Raw genomic sequence first — 17,939 nt, forward strand, 5'->3', positions numbered from 1 at the left:
TACCCTGGGTCTGCCTAGACCAAGACCAATTGTGCTCATATGAAGAGGTGTATTTTTCTTGTTCACTTGCTGTGAAGTTCTCAAGGGCAGCACTGGACTGTGCTCCCTGGCCTTTCAGCTTCACCCTATAGAGTAGGGGTGTATGGATCCCAGATTGATCATCTATCTGTGAAGGGCTTGAAAAGAAAGTTAAGCCTGCAGAATCCTGAGCTCTCTATTTTAGGGATCTGATTCTGAGGGAATGTAGTTGATGGAGAAGTTAATAGGGAACTGACATTCCCAGTACCCCAGACTCCAAAGAAATGAGTGGGATTTGTCTAATTTAGCTAGTTTATTAGGATTTCCTCTGCTTGTTCCCCAGCCCTCAGGTGCCAATACTATCAGCTTTTTTCTCATGCTGACTGGATTTGGTGGGCAGGGGTCCATGGGTACCCGGAAGCTTGGCGAATATCCTTTGGAGACCCCTGGTAAGGGGAGGCTTAGGTGTGGGGGGAGAGAGATGTTTCTCCATTTGGGCCCAAGGGCAGCAGTGCTTACAGTGCCGAGGGATCAGGATATCACCAGCTCTCAGCTCTGCTCCTCGCTTACCTTGGGGGCCTGCAGCCTTGGAGCGAAGCTGCTGGGGGAGAGCAGTGTGGAGAGAGCTCCGGTTCCCGTGCTGAGATCTTTGGGAAAGTCTGGCCTGGGCTGGATGGCTCTTTCCTGTAACTGTGAGTGACCCCAATCTTGCATCCCCTCCACTGTGGTCTCCTGATTTGGGTTTCCTGGGGTTCTCTCTCTTTTTGGCTGAAGATAGGACTGAAGCCTTGTTCTGTCTGTTGCCTGAGACCGGAACCTCGGGGTCTGAGGACCCTCTCAAGCCTGGGCAGTTCTCATCAGCCTCCATGTGAACAGATTGTCCCTGAAGTGAGACCTGGGCCACCATCTTTGCCTTCATTCTTTCCTCTCTCTGAAACCTTTGTTCTGCCCTACCTGACCCTTGTGGCTGAGGATGGGAAGAGGAGTGGGAGTGGTAACAGTGGGAGACCTGGACAGGCTGAGTCACTGTGCGCTCAACTTGTGGGGGTTGACAGTTTGAAGACTGGGAGCACAGATTGGGGGGATACGTCTGCTGTGAAGAGCAGGAAGAGAGTCCCCAAGTGCCAGGAGTTGTGGAGCTCAGGGCAGGGGAGCTGCCAAATGATTGACTTGGACCAGGGGATCTGGAAGCAGGGCTCAGCTGTAGTTTCTTCAGCCTGAGTTCTAATTCTTTACTCCAGTGCCAGGCCTGGATCCCAGAATGGGTAGATATCTCTAGGTCAGCCTCTCTCTGGGAGTGTGGAATCTCTGCCTTAGCTCCTGGGAACAGGTCTTCCTTGGGTAGACCAGGCTGGTTGGGCTCAGTCTTCAGAGCTTCAGCTATGGTGGGAGGCCAGTTTATTGGCTGCAGGGAATCCACTGTTGGGGGGCTGGGGCCTTGGGGGGTCTCTCTTTGTTGCACATTCCCACACACAAACTCAGGGTCAATGTGTGGACCTGCTAGAGGAGCAGAACGTGTGTTGGGAGATAGGGCTGGTTGCTCAGTGGCCCAGCTGTTCTCTTTCTGTTCAAATGCTTCCCCCTCAGGCTTATAGCTGCCTTGGTCTCTTATAGGCTCACTTAAGTGAGACTTTGACATAGAATTTGGATGTGGGCTGGGGTCCCAGAATGGGGACACAGGAGCACAATAGATTTTTTTCTGCTTCATGTCCCCCCATGAAGGGTCTGTAGACTCAGAGGTCTTGTGGTTCTCTATCTGCCTCATAGTCTCCCACAAAGCCTTGGACTTAGATAGGCCTCCCTGGGGGCCCATTCCTAGAGACTCCAGCAGACAGGCTGAAGGAAGGCTGCAAGATGAAAGTGAATCTTCAGAGACCCAAAGATGTTCTGTCTTTTGCATGCCTTTCCATAGAGTCTCCGATCCTGATGGGATACATGCAGGGCTGGTACCATAGAATCCTGGGTTAAGTTCCAAGGCTGGGGGCTTAAAAACTTGTGGATTTCCTCTGCATTCCCAGTGAGGCTTGTATCCAGATAAATCTCCCAGGGGACTGCCTCTCTGGAGTTCTTGCTGGGGGTCTGAGGGAGGACAGGGGCCTGGCATTAGATACCCAGAGGCCGGAGGCTTCTGTGTGTATTCTATGGTTCCCCAGAAGTCCTTAGATATAGGTGGTCCTTCAGAGCTGACTTTCTGGGGTTCTGACAGAGAATCAGATTGGTAAGGTGCTGGCATTGGGAGCTTAGAGGCTTGAGGACTCTTTTTATGTCCTGTGGTTCTCCACTGAGACTCACATCCAGGGGGAACTTCCAGGGGTCTAGTTCCTTGAGGCTCTGTTATGGGGGCTACAGATTGGAAAGGGGCCAGGATTGGAGGCTTAGAAATCGGAGGATTCTCATTTTGCCTTCTGTTTTCCCAGTGGTCCTCAGATCCATATAGGTCTCCTATAGGGCTGACTCCCTGGCGTTCTGGCAGAGAGGCTGGGGTTGGGCTGGGAACTAGCATTGCTGTCTCAGAGGCTTTGGGATCCTCCTTTTGCACCATGGTCCTCCATGGAGCCTCAAACTTAGTCATGACTCCCAGAAAGTTAGAGGGAGACAGCAGAGAGGCAGAGAGTGGATCTGGGATGTGTTGTGGGAAGCCAGGATCCCATGGCCTCCCCTGCCAGACCTCAGATAAGGGGGAAAACTTGGAGGGTCTGGTTCTTTGGAGTTCAGGCTGTGGGTGCAGGGCTTGATCCTCAGAGACCTGAGGGGCCACTCTCTGCCACAGAAGCCACTCTGTATGTGCCTGAGCACCTGAATGGACTCCTTTGTGGTCTATGGGGAAGCACTTAAGATGGAGGGGTAGTGATGGGACAAAAGGGGAAAGTGGAGAGGGAAGTTGCTGAGGATTAGGGGCCATCTCTTCCAGATCTTTTGTAGTATGGACTTCAGGGGTAGGAAGTTGGGTTGGGGAGCAATACTGGGGAAACAGCAGGTTGGACTTAGGCAGGAAAGAAAACTTGTTGAAGCAGACAGAAGGACCAACAGGTAACTTCAGGGGAGAGGGGCCACCTGAACTCAGGATGATGGCCTCCAAGGACTCACTGTGCAGGGAAGGGAGCCCCCAGAAGAGCTGGCTTTTTCTCTGCTGTAGACCACTGCCTGCTGTTGTCTTATGCCTCACAGGTAGGTTGGTCAGGATCTGAAAGGTGGGGAATGATCTAGGAGGGCTTGGGGTCTGTGTGAGTACTAGCTCTGTTGTCTCTATGGTTTGGTGGAGGCTCTCAGGATCACAGGATGGTTGGGATGGAGCTGTGGTGGCTTGCTGTCCAATAGGAGCTTCTTTGGAAAGAAAATATGGCTTCAATGGATCCAGAGATACCGCCTCTTCTTTCTCCTCTTCCTCCTCCTCTTCCTCCTCTTCTTCTTCCTCTTCTTCCTCCTCTGACTTCTGCTTCCACAGATGACCAAGGAAAGCCACATGGTGTAGAAGTGATAGGCCCTGGGAAATGGAGAAAAAATACTGTCAGCCTTTTCAGAGTCAAAAGGTGTATCATGAAGCTCTCCGTCTCTGTTCCACATCCAGAATGAACAGTTACTCAACTGGCCCCACATCTGTGATCAACAGTCACTTACCCATCCAGTGTTAATGGCCATTACCCAGCGCACCGGTGGAGATCAGCATTTCTTACATAATCCTACATCTAGGGTAAGTCATCACTGATCTGGCTTCAAATCTAGTGTCAGTGGTCAGTCACCCTGCCTCACATTTAAGGCTTATAGTCACTTATTTGGGCTCACATCCATGTCAATGATTCCTCACCAAAATTCAGATGTGGCACCCACCTTGCCTTGCATCATGTCTCCAGAGTACCAGGGCTGAAGATTTCGCCAGTTCCCAAGTTGCCACCACCTCTGGATCTGCCAAACCATGAATAGGAATAGTATCACTATATTCCCTGTACTCTGGAGGCAACTGCTGCCACAGTGTCTGCAGGCAAGGGAATGGGTCAGCTGGCCCCAGAGAAGCCCCTTGTCCCCCTCAGCCCCAAGCAGGCCCTCTAGCAACCAGTCCATTTTTCTCAGCCTAGTGGCAGTTTATCTTGATGTCATCACTGTGTCTCAGAACAAAGAACTCCCAACCCCCACATGCCTAACAGCCTTCTCTCTGAACTTAAGGTAAAAAAAATGTGTCCACGAAACAATTCATTCTTCACACAAACCTGGGCGATCCTCTTTTGTCTTGATTACCATGGTCAGAATTATGCTTCCAGCATTGTGGTTCAGGACATGGATTCCAACATTAAAAATGCCTCATTCAAATCCTAGCTCTGGCCCTGGCTAGTTTTGCTCAGTGGTTAGAATGTCAGACTGAAGGGTCCCGGGTTCGATTCAAGCCAAGGGCACATGCCTGGGTTGTGGGCTCAATCCCCAGTAGGGGGTGTGCAGGAGGTGGCCAATCAATGATTCTCATCATTAATGTTTCTATCTCTCTTCCTTCCTCTGAAATCAATAAAAATATTTTTAAATATTTTTTATTGATTTTAGAGAGGAAAGGTGAGGGATAGAGAGACAGAAACATCAATGATGAAAGGGAATCATTGATCCCGTAACCCAGGCATGTGCCCTTGGCCAGAATCGAATCTGGGACCCTTCAGTCCACAGGCCGATGCTCTATCCAGTGAGCCAAATTGGCTAGGCAATAAAAATATTTTTTTTAGAAAATTCTAGCTCTGTCACTTCCTACCCATGAAATCTCAGTCAAACTTAATCTTTCAGTGCCTCAGTTTTTTCACCTAAAATGGGAATAATATTATTACCACATAGGGTTGTTTTGAAAATTAAATGTACACATTTATATGCTTAGGTTTTACATGCTATATTAAAAATTTATTTCTTTTAAGGTTTCCCATTACAAGTCTCATTCCATCTTTAATAAATGGAGTCTGCTCCCTCTTTTTTTTTTTTTAAATCTCTTGTCAACTGTGAACTGTCTTATTTGACTTTAGGTTGCCTGTGACATTGTTGGCAAGCATTTATGTTAAGAATGACAAATAAAATGTACTTGACCATTTTTCTTCATTTGCCCCTCTTTACCCTAAAGCAACCACTCTATTCCATGTCATCTCTTCTTTTCAGGGCCCTCCATCTCTGCCTTCACAGTACAAGTTAAAGCCTCTTTTCTCACATCACCTGCCTCAAAGGCCAGCTTAGTCTGGTAGAAAGAGCACTGAACTAAGATTGAGGATACCTGGGTTTTCTAGTTCTTCCCTGATTGGCCATGTGATCTTGGGCAAGAAAGTTTTCTCCATTGCTACCCTAAGTTGGATTAGATTAATTAATTCAACATATATTTATTGAGTGCCTAGTTTATTGTGTTCAGTCTCGAGTAGATAGAAGACAGAGTCTCTAAAGCAGTGGTTCTCAACCTTTCTAATGCCGCGACCCTTTAATACAGTTCCTCATGTTGTGGTGACCCCCAACCATAAAATTATTTTCGTTGCTACTTCATAACTGTAATTTTGCTACTGTTATGAATCGTAATGTAAATATCTGTGTCTATAGCAGTGGTTCGCCTAAGACCATCGGAAAAAACAGATATTTACATTACGATTCATAACAGTAGCAAAATTACAGTTATGAAGTAGCAACAAAAATAATTTTATGGTTGGGGGTCACCACAACATGAGGAACTGTATTAAAGGGTCGCGGCATTAGAAAGGTTGAGAACCACTGCTCTAAAGTAAGTCCTATTTCTGTGGGGAAAGTCAGTCAAGTAATCTATATATATAAAACCCTAATATGCAAATAGACTGAACGGCCGAACAACCAGTCACTATGACGTGTGCTGACCACCAGGGGGGTGCACGTGGAACATGGTAGTCGTCGTCAGCGGGTCGAGAGGTGGCGGAGGGAGTGGGTCTGCCGGCAGACAGGGGACCGGGGGCCGGGCAGGGGCGCAGAGGATGGGCCGAGACCCACCCCTGTGCCCATCGCAGCCTCACAGCCCACAGTTCCTTTCAAGGTGCACGAATTCATGTACTGGGCCCCTAGTAGACAATAAAATAGAGATATGCACATTGGAGGCAGAAAAGGTTATCTAACCAGCCTGGGGAAAGGGGTTGCTTGTGTGTGTGTGTGGGGGGAGGGGTTATGTCCCCGAAGAGGATTAAATGTTTGGTTTTGTGAAAAGGTGCTAGGGTAGAGGAAAATGTCCTATTAGGGAAAATTAAGGTGTTTCAATTCGGTGGGGGTTGAGGAAGCAGTAGGAGATAGAAATGGAAAGACAAGATCATGAAGGGTCCTGAATACCAGTCTAAGAAGTTGAAATTTATCCTGAAGGTAATGGTAAATCATTAGAAAAGTTTTGAGCAGGGAAGTGACAACATCAAGCTTGTGTCTTGCAAAGAATGCTTTGGCTATAGTGAGGGCAAAAAGATTAGAGATTGAAGGCAAGAGACTAGTTAGGGAGCTCTTGCTTTAATTTAGGCAAAATAAAAGATGAGGCCTGAGCCAAGGCAGTGATGGTGGGAATGGAGAATAATGGGTTCAAGTAGAATTCCACAGATATAACATTATGCTTTGTTACCAGTGGGATGGGGTGGAGGGAGGAGAGTTGAGAATAACTCCAGGGTTTCTGAGAGGAAACTGGGTATGTAATTGTATCATTGTACTGAGATAGGAAACACAGACCTGGAAACCAATTTAGCATGTGTTTGGGGTTGATGGGTTCCATTTTAGACGTTGGAATTTGAGATACCTGTGACAAGGAAAAGCTAGGCAAGAGGCAATTGGATACTTGGATCTGAAGCTTGGGAGAACAGTCTATGGAGAAGAAGTAAATTTGTCAGCTGACAGCAAATATGTAGCAGCTGAAACCATAAAAAGGCTTAAAGATGACCAACTGAAATATTACATTTGGCCCAGGCAATGTAGCCAGGAGTGTTTTTATTAAGAACTTGAATAAGTAGCCCAGCACGTAACTTAACAGATTGCACATAATAATATTTCAAGTTTAAAATTTGGCAATACTGACTCTCATTCCCACCAAGTAAAGACCATTAGAGTTAAGTAGCGGTTGTTCCCTCCCTTTGAAGTGGACAGGTGCTCTCCAGTTCAGCATGGCTCTCATCATAGTTTCATTGTTAATGCCCAGGCTAAGGGTTAGTTGCTGTTTATCATGTTGTTTTCTTATATTTTTTTACTCATTTGTATTACCTGCCTGGCATTTGCATTTGCTACCTATGAATGAAGAAGCTTGAGTCTTTAGAGAAGGCAATACTGGATCTTATTCTGTGCTAGTTAATTTATGGCAGCATAATTTACCAAGTTATTGATTGCTTTCTCTTATGCCTTGCCAGTGGGATAAAAAGGTAACTGTTGCCCTAGCCGGTTTAGCTCCAGGGATAGAGCATCAACCTGAGGACTGAAGGGTCCCGGGTTCGATTCTGGTCAAGGGCACATGCCTGGGTTGTGGTTTCGATCCCCAGTAGGGGGTGTGCAGGAAGCAGCCAATCAATGACTGTCTTTCATCATTGCTGTTTCAATCGCTTTCTACTCCCTTCCTCTCTGAAATCAATAAGTTATATATATTTAAAAAGTAACTGTTCTATTCCAGGAATTCGAGGTTTCTTATCTCATGGAATTGTTAATGGATTATTATTTTTTAGTCCCAAACTAAAGTTGCAAGACACCTTGTCTACAATCTTATTCAGGCTCTTGTGTGGGAGGGGAATTTAATTTAGCTGGGCATTCTTGAAAAGGAGAAGATGGAGGATCCTGGGTTGAAAGAAGAGGAGTTGCCCAAATATAGCAGTGGGCCCAGGGACTTGGGAAAAAAGATGTAGTGATGGGTAGTGATGGGTTCACTAGGAGGCATCAGGACTTCTAATGGGGAGAGCTGATTTAATAGGGCACTGAACATCTAACACATAATCTTAGGAACGGCAACAAAAGATGCTGGTGTACAAACTTGGCAGAGATGCTGTGGAGTCACCTGCCTTTGAATGGACCATAAGGGTTTAGACTATGCACATCCCAGGGGCAACCATGACAAGCTCAAACTGAGCTTTCCTAAGTGATTTTCTTTTCCTTTATTTTTTGTCCATTTATACCACACTAAAGAGGGGAAAGGACCCAATTATGGTTAATACTAGAGGCCTGGTGCACAAAATTCATGCACTGGGGGGAGGGGGGTCCCTCAGCCCAGACCGCACCCTCTTGTAGTCCAGGAGCCTTTGGGGGATGACCAACTGACGGCTGGCAGTCAGACATCCTTAGCGCTGCCATGGAGGCAGGAAAGGCTCCTGCCACCACAGCTGCGCTTGCCAGCTGTGAGCCTGGCTTCTGGCTGAGCAGCACTCCTTCTGTGGGAGCGCACTGACCACCAGGGAGCAGCTCCTGCGTTGAGCGTCTTCCCCCTGGTGGTCAGTGCACATCATAGTGAACTGGTCATTCCACCATCAGACTGAAACCAGCTCTCTGACATCCCCCGAGGGGTCCTGAATTGTGAGAGGGTACAGGCCAGACTGAGGGACCCTACCAGTGCATGATCGGGGCTGGGGAGGGACGCAGGAGGTTGGCCAGCTGGGGAAGGACCGCCGGAGGGCTCCAGGGAATGCCTGGCCCATCTCAGTCCCAATCGGCCGGACCCCAGCAGCAAGCTAACCTACAGGTTGGAGCACCTGCCCCCTGGTGATAAGTGCATGTCATAGTGACTGGTTGACCAGTTGACTGTCTGCCCCCTGGTGGTCAGTGCACATCATAGCGAGCGGTTGAGCAGCCTTAGCATATCATTAGCATATTATGCTTTGATTGGTTGAACAGCCGACCGGACACTTACCATATTAGGCTTTTATTATATAGGATTGGATGTCTTTGAACTCCAGTAAATGGGAGTTTTGAGCCAGATTTAATTTAATTTAGAAAAATTAAGTAATTTGATGTTTCTTACTTCTCAGTGTTATGGAATAAATTTATACTCTAACATTTATCATCCCATTTAATCTCTACAACTCCTTGGAATCATTTGGTTTTTTTTGGGTGTTTTGTATTTTTATTTTGTGCGTGTGTGTGTGTGTGTGTGTGTGTGTGTGTGTGTGTGTTATATATATATATATATATATATATATATATATATATATATATATATATTTACTTGATTTCAGTGAGGAAGGGAGAGGGAGAAAGAGATTGAAACATCAATGATGAGAGAGAATCATTGATCAGTTACCTCCTGCGCATCCCCTACTGGGAATCCAGGCCGCAACTCAGGCATGTGCCCTTGACCGGAATTGAACCCAGGACCCTTCAGTCCGCAAGCCGACACTCCATCCACTGAGCCAAACTGACTAGGGCTGTGAGGAATTATTTGGATATAAATGACAGAAAATAAAATCCAACATGTGTAAACAAAATGGGAATTTATGACATAACTGAAAATTCCAGGGGTAGGGCTGGCTTCAGGTAGTAGGATTGATGCAGGGACTCAATTCAATGTCAGCAGGACTCACTGTCCACTTCTTGGCTGTCTTCTATGCTGACTTCTCTCAGGTTTTGTGTAGTAGCAGTACAATTGATGCTAAAAATGTGATGTCACTCTGGCAACATCATGACTTATGGGTTTCAGTTGGTATGTATCCATCCTTGAACTCATTTCACTGCTCACAGGGGAATAGACTGCTTCTTCTGACAGGTCTGAGCCACACATATACCCTTGGAATAAGGGTATGGAGGGAAGACCACTCCACCTGCACATGGACTGAGACTGAAGGAGTGGGAGTGTGGTAGTTCCTTCTGAGGACATAGACATACTGTTTCCAGAAAGGTGTATGCATGCTGATATAAAACAAAGAAAACAAAACAGATATCCACTACAGCCCTCCCTAACTTCCCCATTTTGGTTTCTGACCCAGAGCTATATCATTATTCTTTTATGATTTAAGGCATAACTTGAAGTATGAATGCAGGTCCTCTGAAGGTTGGGGAAGAGTCTGGATGGGGCCCAGAGCAGGGATCTTTTTTTTTCTTCTTTTTTTTATGTTTTATTTTATTTTATTATTATTATTATTATTTAATTTCTTTCAGAGCAGGGATCTTGAAGAGGGGATCTATGGGAGACCCAAACATCTGTGTGGATAGACCATTCAATGACCTAGACTCAATTCCTAGACCTTTTCATCTCAGAGTCCTTTACCTCTGCTCCAGTCCAGCTGTGGTCATATCTGAAGCCTCATCATCAGGAACTGCTTTGCCTTCCAGTCTGACATCCCATCTTCTGACTTTAACCTTCAGATTTGTCCTAAAGATGACAATTCTTCAACCTTGTCAGGACATCCATTCCATTGATCCTTCCACTTTCTCCCTCTCCACAATAGACTTCATGGTCAAACTCCCAAGCTCTTCTCAATTCATTCTCTTTCATAATTTCACCTGGCAAAATCCCAACTCTGCCTCTGCCAGACCTGCCCTGTAGGAAGTGGCTCGGCACTATTGGATAAAATCGCACATGAGTGAGTTGGTGCCCCCATAAACTCACAGTCTGCAATTAATGATCAGCTCCAAGCATCACTTGAAAAGCATTTATTCATGAATTCCATTTATTAAGTGCCTGATGTGTGCTAGGAACTGGTCTAAGTATTTGGAATACATTGTTAATCAAAACAGGAAAAGCTCCCTACCTGTGGCGCTTACATAATTCCTTAAAAAACAAGCAAACCCTTTCTACTAAAAAATCAATTCAAGCCTTCTTCATTTTTCTCAACTTCTCTTTTCCTCAGACCGCCCCCCCTCCCCCACAGGTGATGTGCCAGACCTCCACTTTGCAGAGGAATCAGAAACCATTTCCTGCTACAATGAACGTTGTCTCTCTGGGAGGCCTTCCTTAACCCCCACCCCCACCCCCGCCAAGCTGGGCTGGGTGCCCTTATCCTCTCCTCCCCCACCAGTACTTTCAACAGTAGATTGTAGCTTATGTGGTTTTTTTTTGTTTGTTTGTTTTTAATTACTTTATTGATTAAGGTATCACATATTTGTCATCAACCCCCCCCCCCCCCCATTCCCATCCCAAACCTCCCCACACGCATGCCCCCATCCCCCTGTTGTCCGTGATCACTGGTTAGGCTCATATGCAAGCACACAAGTCCTTTGGTTGATCTATCTCCCTTGTCCCCACCCTCCCCTACCTTCCCTCTGAGGTCTGACAGTCTGATCAATGCTGTTCTTGTTCTTCAGTCTATGTTGTTCATCTTTTCCCCTAGATGAGTGAGCTCATGTGATACTAGGAATACACTTATAGGAACCGAAAATGAGACAAGCAATAATGGTTATGCTGAGAGGCAAATGAATCAGTCTATAGTGAGTTTCTTTCTGGGCCAAAAGTTCTTTTGAGTCCCGATTTCTATGTCCAACAGTTGTTTATGTGTACATAACAGCAATGATATTTCAGTTCTGGATAGTGGACAAATGGTGGTAATGCAGGTCCGACCCTCTCTGGTTTGGTCCTGGGCAATCTGCAGTGGTGCACATCTGCTGACTGCTAGTATGGCAAGGCATGGTCAGCGTCTTCCATCTCTGGACTGTTTCTCTTCTGACTTCATGGCTGGAGCACTCCTGTCAATTCCTCTCTGTTGCAGGAATCCACATGGTCTCGGAGTTGTTTTCTGAAAATATACAAACATATTCTCGACCAAAAGTTAATAAAGGAATATTTTCTATAAATTTGACTTGCGATCCTTTTTCATTTTTTTGCCCAAACGATTTTCCTTTGGCTTGTTTTGACACCATGTATGTTTTACCTGGGTGTCTTGCTGTTAGCATTGCAAATGAAAGTTAATTTTCTAAAGTAAAAATTTTCTAGATGTAATTTATTTACAGGGTATTTTTCCTTACATGATATTCTTCTACTATCCCCCTTTTTTGGTTTAAATATTGGGAGGCTTTTGGAAATTTTATGCTGTAATCTTGATAGCTTTTAAATTTTACTTTTTTGCACTAAAATGTGACTGCTTTAGGTTCATTATATGTTACGCAATTTTACCATGAGATGAACTACCAATAAAAATTTTAGTTAACACTTTAGGAACAGCTTTTTTGTCCAGTACAATGGATTTTTCTAGAGTATTTGCTTATTTTGATTGGCCAATTTAAATTAGTCTGAAAACTTGACTACTATTTTACTGTCAAATTTAATACTCTAACAACCATCTTGTTTTACTCTGTAATTATTAGTGGAGAGGATTATTTGCCTTCTTGAGTAGGCCCTGAGCATTCCTGGTGCTAGGCTGGATTTAGATATCATAGACCCCAGTTCCCCGGATCATGGGTGCAAGACATCTCCATCAAGTCTTGTTGCAGTGAGAGGGCATCTGCTGTCAGCCAAGTCTCTGTTACCTGGTCCCGATTTGAGCTGGGCATGTGAAGCTGAGCAGGAGATGGGGGCAGGAGATCTCCCTCAGCAGGGGTGAGGGTTCAGGCCCCTGCAAACTTGGGGGGGGGGGTGAAGGTCTGTGCCCCACCTCTGTTGACCCCCAAGTTCTCTCCTGATGGCCCCTATGCGACTGTGCCTGTCTTAGGTTGTTCCTTCCCTGAGGAATCTTACCCGTCTCTAGCTAACCAGCCATCCTTCGGGGCCAAGCAGGGTGATGTGAGGTTTAGTTCTGTCTCCTTGGTCGCCTATGCCCTTGTGGCCTCCACGCCCAGCACCTGCCTTGGGATCCCCTCGCCTGCTGGCAGGGTCCCAGCACTGATCACATATCTTGTGGAAGCTTATGTCTTAATTATCTGAGGGCTGGGACCTTGTCTACCCAGTTCCCTGCGTTAACTCCAGCATCTGGTGTTTAGTATCAGGTTAGAACTCAGTAACTTCTGGGCGAAAGAATGAGAAATGGGCGGGATTTTTGTTGCGGGGTGGGGCCTGCAGCGGGACTCTTTCTCTGGCTTCCTGGTGGCTAACTCAGGAGGCCGCACCTCTGGACGCCCAAATCAGCCTCCTTGGCTTCCTTGATACCGGAGGCAGTTAAGCTCAGCCGAGATTTTGATGGGACTTTTCAGATGCCCCAGTGCCCTTCCCGCTGTGGGACTCCCCCACCTCGGTTGGCGGGGGGGGGGGGGGGGGGGGGGGGGGGGGGGGGGCTGCGCCCAGGATCCGCAGCAGAGCTTCTGAGCTTCGATGTCTGGCCTCAGCCCCCTTTGCTGCCCAACTCGCCTTCCCTCCGCCTCCCTGTCCCTTCTCCCTTCTTTCCTTCCTCCTGCCCCCTCTTCCCTCCCCTCCCTATCCTTCTCTATAAGGACGCTGAGTTAAGGGCCTGGCCAGCGGCCCACCTCCACTTGCCGCTTGGACAGAGATCCCATGCCAGTACCCTGAGAATGCCAGGACTGATCAGCCGACGGTGAGACCTCCTAGAACCGCCCTCTGGGAGGGGTCAGTTTCTCAGACTCTGCCTGCCAAGCCAGCTCCCACAGAAGGGACGATGCCCACAGTCCCGGGAGTTGTTTCAAAGCAGTTGCAGGAGCTGTGAGGCTGGGGCTGGGGGTGGGGGTGCGGTGGGAATGGCGGGTGGGAGGCCAGCCCAGCCCCCTCAGGGCAGTGTCAGTGGGCAGAGGTGAAGCTGAGTCCTGATGGGCAGAAGCAGGCTTGTGATCCAGTGGAGGTCCACTGTGATGAGGCATTCTAGCGGACAGGACAGGCCCCAGCCTTCTAGAAGGGAGGGAAATTCAAAGCAGTTGCCTTCAAATCTCAGGCATTGGTATTTTGCTGCATTTATTGACAGGCTACTATGTGTCAGGTCCTGTGTTTGATAGAAACACTAGCCATGTCCCACTAGAGATAGGAGAAAATGTTACTGTTTTAAATAGTTTTTCCCATTATGAAAGTATATACTGAATTTAGAAGATATGAAAAAGTACAAGGAGGAATCCCATAAACTTCCAAAGTCAAAATAATTTCCATAGCATTTTTGTGTATTTCTTTCCAGACATTACTATTCAAATTTCTACATTGCTTAAATAAACAGGTTTTTGTAAGGTAGGAAAGCAGTTAATATTTTAGCGTAAACCTTTTCTACACACTATAAACTCTTCCTAACATAATTTTTTTTTAATTTATTGATTTTTTACAGAGAGGAAGAGAGAGGGATAGAGAGTTAGAAACATTGATGAGAGAGAAACATTGATCAGCTGCCTCTTGCACACCCCTCACTGGGGATGTGCCCGCAACCAAGGTACATGCCCTTGACCGGAATCGAACCTGGGACCCTTGAGTCCGCAGGCCGACGCTCTATCCACTGAGCCAAACCGGTTTCGGCCTAACATAATTTTTAATGACTGTGTTACTCTCCAAAGTAGGATCTCTGAGGTAGTGAGGTAGCTATTTATGTGGTTAGTTATTTCAGCACTGACTTCTATGAGCTTGTCCCATAAATCCCAGTTCTTGCTAAACATCCCTAAGCTCCATTTTCCACGGGTACCCCAGGCCTAACATCTCCATAACTTAGGTCATTTTCTTCTTTTGACCCAATTTGCTCTTCCTGTTGTATCCCCCAAAGTAATTAGTATCATTTAGTCACCCAAGCAAGAAACACAGTAGCCATCTACACTGCTCGCTCTTCATCTTTCCCATAAGAAATCAGTCACCAACTTTTGCTAATTTTCTCAGCTGTTTCTCAAATCTGTCTCTCTTCCCCATCCTTACTGTCACCCTGGTAGAGAGAGAAGAAGGGAGAAGGGAGAAATATCAATGCCAGAGCGAAACATCAACAATTGGCTACCTCCTGGATGTCCCCACCGGGGACTGAGCCCACAACCTAGGCATGTACCCTCACCAGGGAATCCAACCTGCAACCTTTCAGTGCACAGGACAATGCCCAACCAACTGAGCCACACTAGCCAGGGCCCATTAGTATTTTTTAGATGTAGTTTTCTTTACTTTTTTGAACATATTTTAAATAGCTGGTTTGAAGTTTTTGTCTAGTAAGTTCAATGTCTGGGCTTCCGAGGGGTCACATAATTGCTGTTTTTCTCCCCATGTATGCGTGTGTGCCAAATTTATTCATTTTTTTAAAATTTTATTTCTTTACATATCTTGTACTTTTTGTTGAAAATTGGACATTTTTAATAATATAATGTGGCAACTCTAGAATTCAGATTTTCTAGAGTTTGTTTGCATAGTGATTTTTCTGAAGTAATTCTGTGAAGTCTATATTGTTTGTTGTGTGTGACCACTGCTTGGTTAGCTTAGTGGTCAGTTAATGACTGGACAGAGGTTTCATTAAATCATTGGAACCGATGAGTCTTCCAGTCTTTGCTGGGTGATGTATATAATTTTATATGTTTTCATTCTTCTAGGGCTATTTTAGAGTCACTTGCTGAAATGCGACTATTGCAGAGCACTGAAGACAAACCAGAGCAACGCTCACATCCCTAAACCTGGGGGGACCATTTACAACATAATGAAGCCAGCTCTTCTAGGGTCTTCCCTCTCTGCTCAGTGAGTTCCTTGTAGCTACTGTCCTGTTTTGGGAGGTGTTCTCTACTGGAGTCTCCCTTTGCTTTGTCAGGGAGATGCCCACTCCTCTGCCCCTTAGTTTAAATGCAGGCTAAAGATTTCCCCTTGCTTTCCTAACCCCGAGCCCTGCTTCACACCCAGCCCCTACCTCAGGCACATTCTTGCTACCATTCCTACTATACTACCTTCTTCTCCATCCCAAGGCCTCTTGAGTGTCCTTTTCTGGAACCTCAACTGAAATTTAATACCCGTTAGAGAAGCAGATTGAAAATTTGTGGGTTTTTACTTTTTTTCAGTATAGCCTAGCCGTCCATGTCTATGTGTCAGTTTCCATTCTTTGCATAGAATGTCCTATAAGCAATACTATTTGGAACAAGAGGAGTTTCACTTTTGAAAGAGTCCCATTTAACACTAGTGGGTCCTGGCCTGTAGATTCCAAGATACTCTGGCACTGATGCAGCCTCAGGGTAACTAATAGACAAATCTTAGCTAAGTAAAATCATAGACTTTTAAAGCCTGTTGTGTTTATGTACCAAAGCAGCAAGGATCTAAGAAAGATTGGATTGTGACATCCAGGAAGTTTCCATGTGAAGGGCCCAGCAAAGTTCCAGTTAGAGAATGACTTAGGGAAAGGTCTGAGGCAGATCCCGAGAAAGGGCTCCAAATGTAAGCTATGAAGGAATTCAGAAAGTTGCCCAGTAAAGGTTTCGGGGCTGATTCTTCAGAGGAGATAAAAAGTGACTTTTTGAGTCATGCAGGGAATGGGTCAGGAAATGACTTATCAATGTTTTCAAAAAAGAGAACCTAGACTTGAAGCAACTGAAAAATACCCTAAAGATTTATTTGGGCAAGAAGCTGGGGCAGCTCAATCAAAGCGGGACCTCTAGAAATGTGTATTCATGGCTTTCTGCCAACTATACATTGCCCCCTTCTGGGAAGTCCTTGGAAACTGGAAATTTAGTACCCTTAATAAATCAGGAACACTGCCTGAATGCCTCTTGGGAGCTTTCCTTCCTTAATGTAGGCATTAGATTGACAAGCACTAGGAAGCCTAGATTATATGGTTTTGAGTGTGGCAGAGGTAGAGCTTACCTTTCAAGGTCCTTGCATACATAAAACTGTTAAGTTGATAGAGACCTAATCATGGCTCCTTCCCCAGTTTACTTTCTCTCTCAGCCACCCATGTTTCAGGGATGGCTAAGCCAAGGTTCTTCAAAAGAAAACCTTAGGCAGGTCAGGAGACAAGCTGATTAAAAAAAAAAAAAAAAAATCAGTTCATACCCTGGATAGTTCTCATCCTTCCCCCTCAGCTTTGAGCAAGAAAGGCCAGAGGCCGCTGAGATGTTAATCATGGTTCATGCAGGACCCTTAGTGAGAAGAGCAGACACAGTTTTAGCTCTTCATACCCATTAAAAGGGATAAATTGTGATAGAGTATGAGTGTATGAGGAACAAGAGAGACAGTCCAGAGTCACTCCAAATCAAACAATGGCAGGACATGACCCAGGGGATGAAAGTGGAGTTGTGTCCCAACAGAAGCCAGCAGTGCCCCAGAGGCAGAGAACAGAGAGAAGAGTGTCTGAAGGGGATCACCATAGAGGTCAGCACCTTCTTGGAGTTTCCAGTTTGGGAAAAAGATATTGGAGATTATTTAGGGATTCTTCAAGGGCCAGAGAGTTCAGGGAGATAAGTGAAGTCTAAGAAGACTCCAGCTCCTAAGCCACAATCAGAAGATGTTATGAGAGTCTGGGGGATGCCCAGAAACTAAATGGCTATCTGAGTGGACAAGGGGCTCCAGTGACCAAGGAATGCTCCCTGCCCACCCCCCACCCCCAAATTTCTGGTTGCCCAAAATTCAGGATGGCCAAGACTTAAATATTATGGTCATACAAATAAGCAGATGATTGTCATAGTACTGTCATTACAAAATCACACACACACACATACACACACACACACACGCACACACACACACACACACACACACACACACACACACACACCACCTACTATAAAAGGATTCTGGGCCTTGTCAAAGTGAGAAAACCCAATAAAGACCCCCCACTTCTTAGGACCTGGCTGAACTGGAATTTTCCCCCAGTTCCTTTACTGTCTTGACTTTTATACAGGTCTCTCTCTCTGTCTCTCTTTCTATCTCCCTCCTTTTCTCCCTTCTTCCCTCCCTCCATGTATGTGTAGGGTTACATGGGCATTAAAAGACCACAAATCCTCCATGTAACCTTTAAGGGTAAGGCTAAAATTGCAGGCAAAGTCAGCTTCAGGTCTTTTTCATTGAAGTGCCCCTGGCCTCAGATAGCTTGGCTTCTAAAATCTCATAGTCCCATCTCAGAGAGTGCCCAGTAGGGACATGACAATTTCCTATATCCTTTGTATTCACATGGAGACCAGAGGCAGGTATCTGGCCCAGCAGACCTGAA

The 17,939-nt window shown here is 45.9% G+C and overlaps 1 protein-coding gene across 1 annotated transcript; it reads right to left on the reverse strand.

The window, feature by feature from the left end:
* On the reverse strand, positions 1-4,306 carry SPATA31G1 (SPATA31 subfamily G member 1). The gene is made up of 2 exons (XM_079791297.1): positions 3,847-4,306; positions 1-3,502 (listed from the first exon to the last, which is right to left on the reverse strand). The coding sequence occupies exons 1-2, from the start codon at positions 4,075-4,077 to the stop codon at positions 365-367; spliced, it is 3,369 nt and encodes a 1,122-aa protein (XP_079647423.1). The 5' UTR covers positions 4,078-4,306; the 3' UTR covers positions 1-364.
* Positions 4,307-17,939: the final 13,633 nt, after the last annotated feature.

Source organism: Cnephaeus nilssonii, assembly GCF_951640355.1.
Source record: "Cnephaeus nilssonii genome assembly, chromosome: 14".
Classification (NCBI taxonomy): Eukaryota; Metazoa; Chordata; class Mammalia; order Chiroptera; family Vespertilionidae; genus Cnephaeus; species Cnephaeus nilssonii.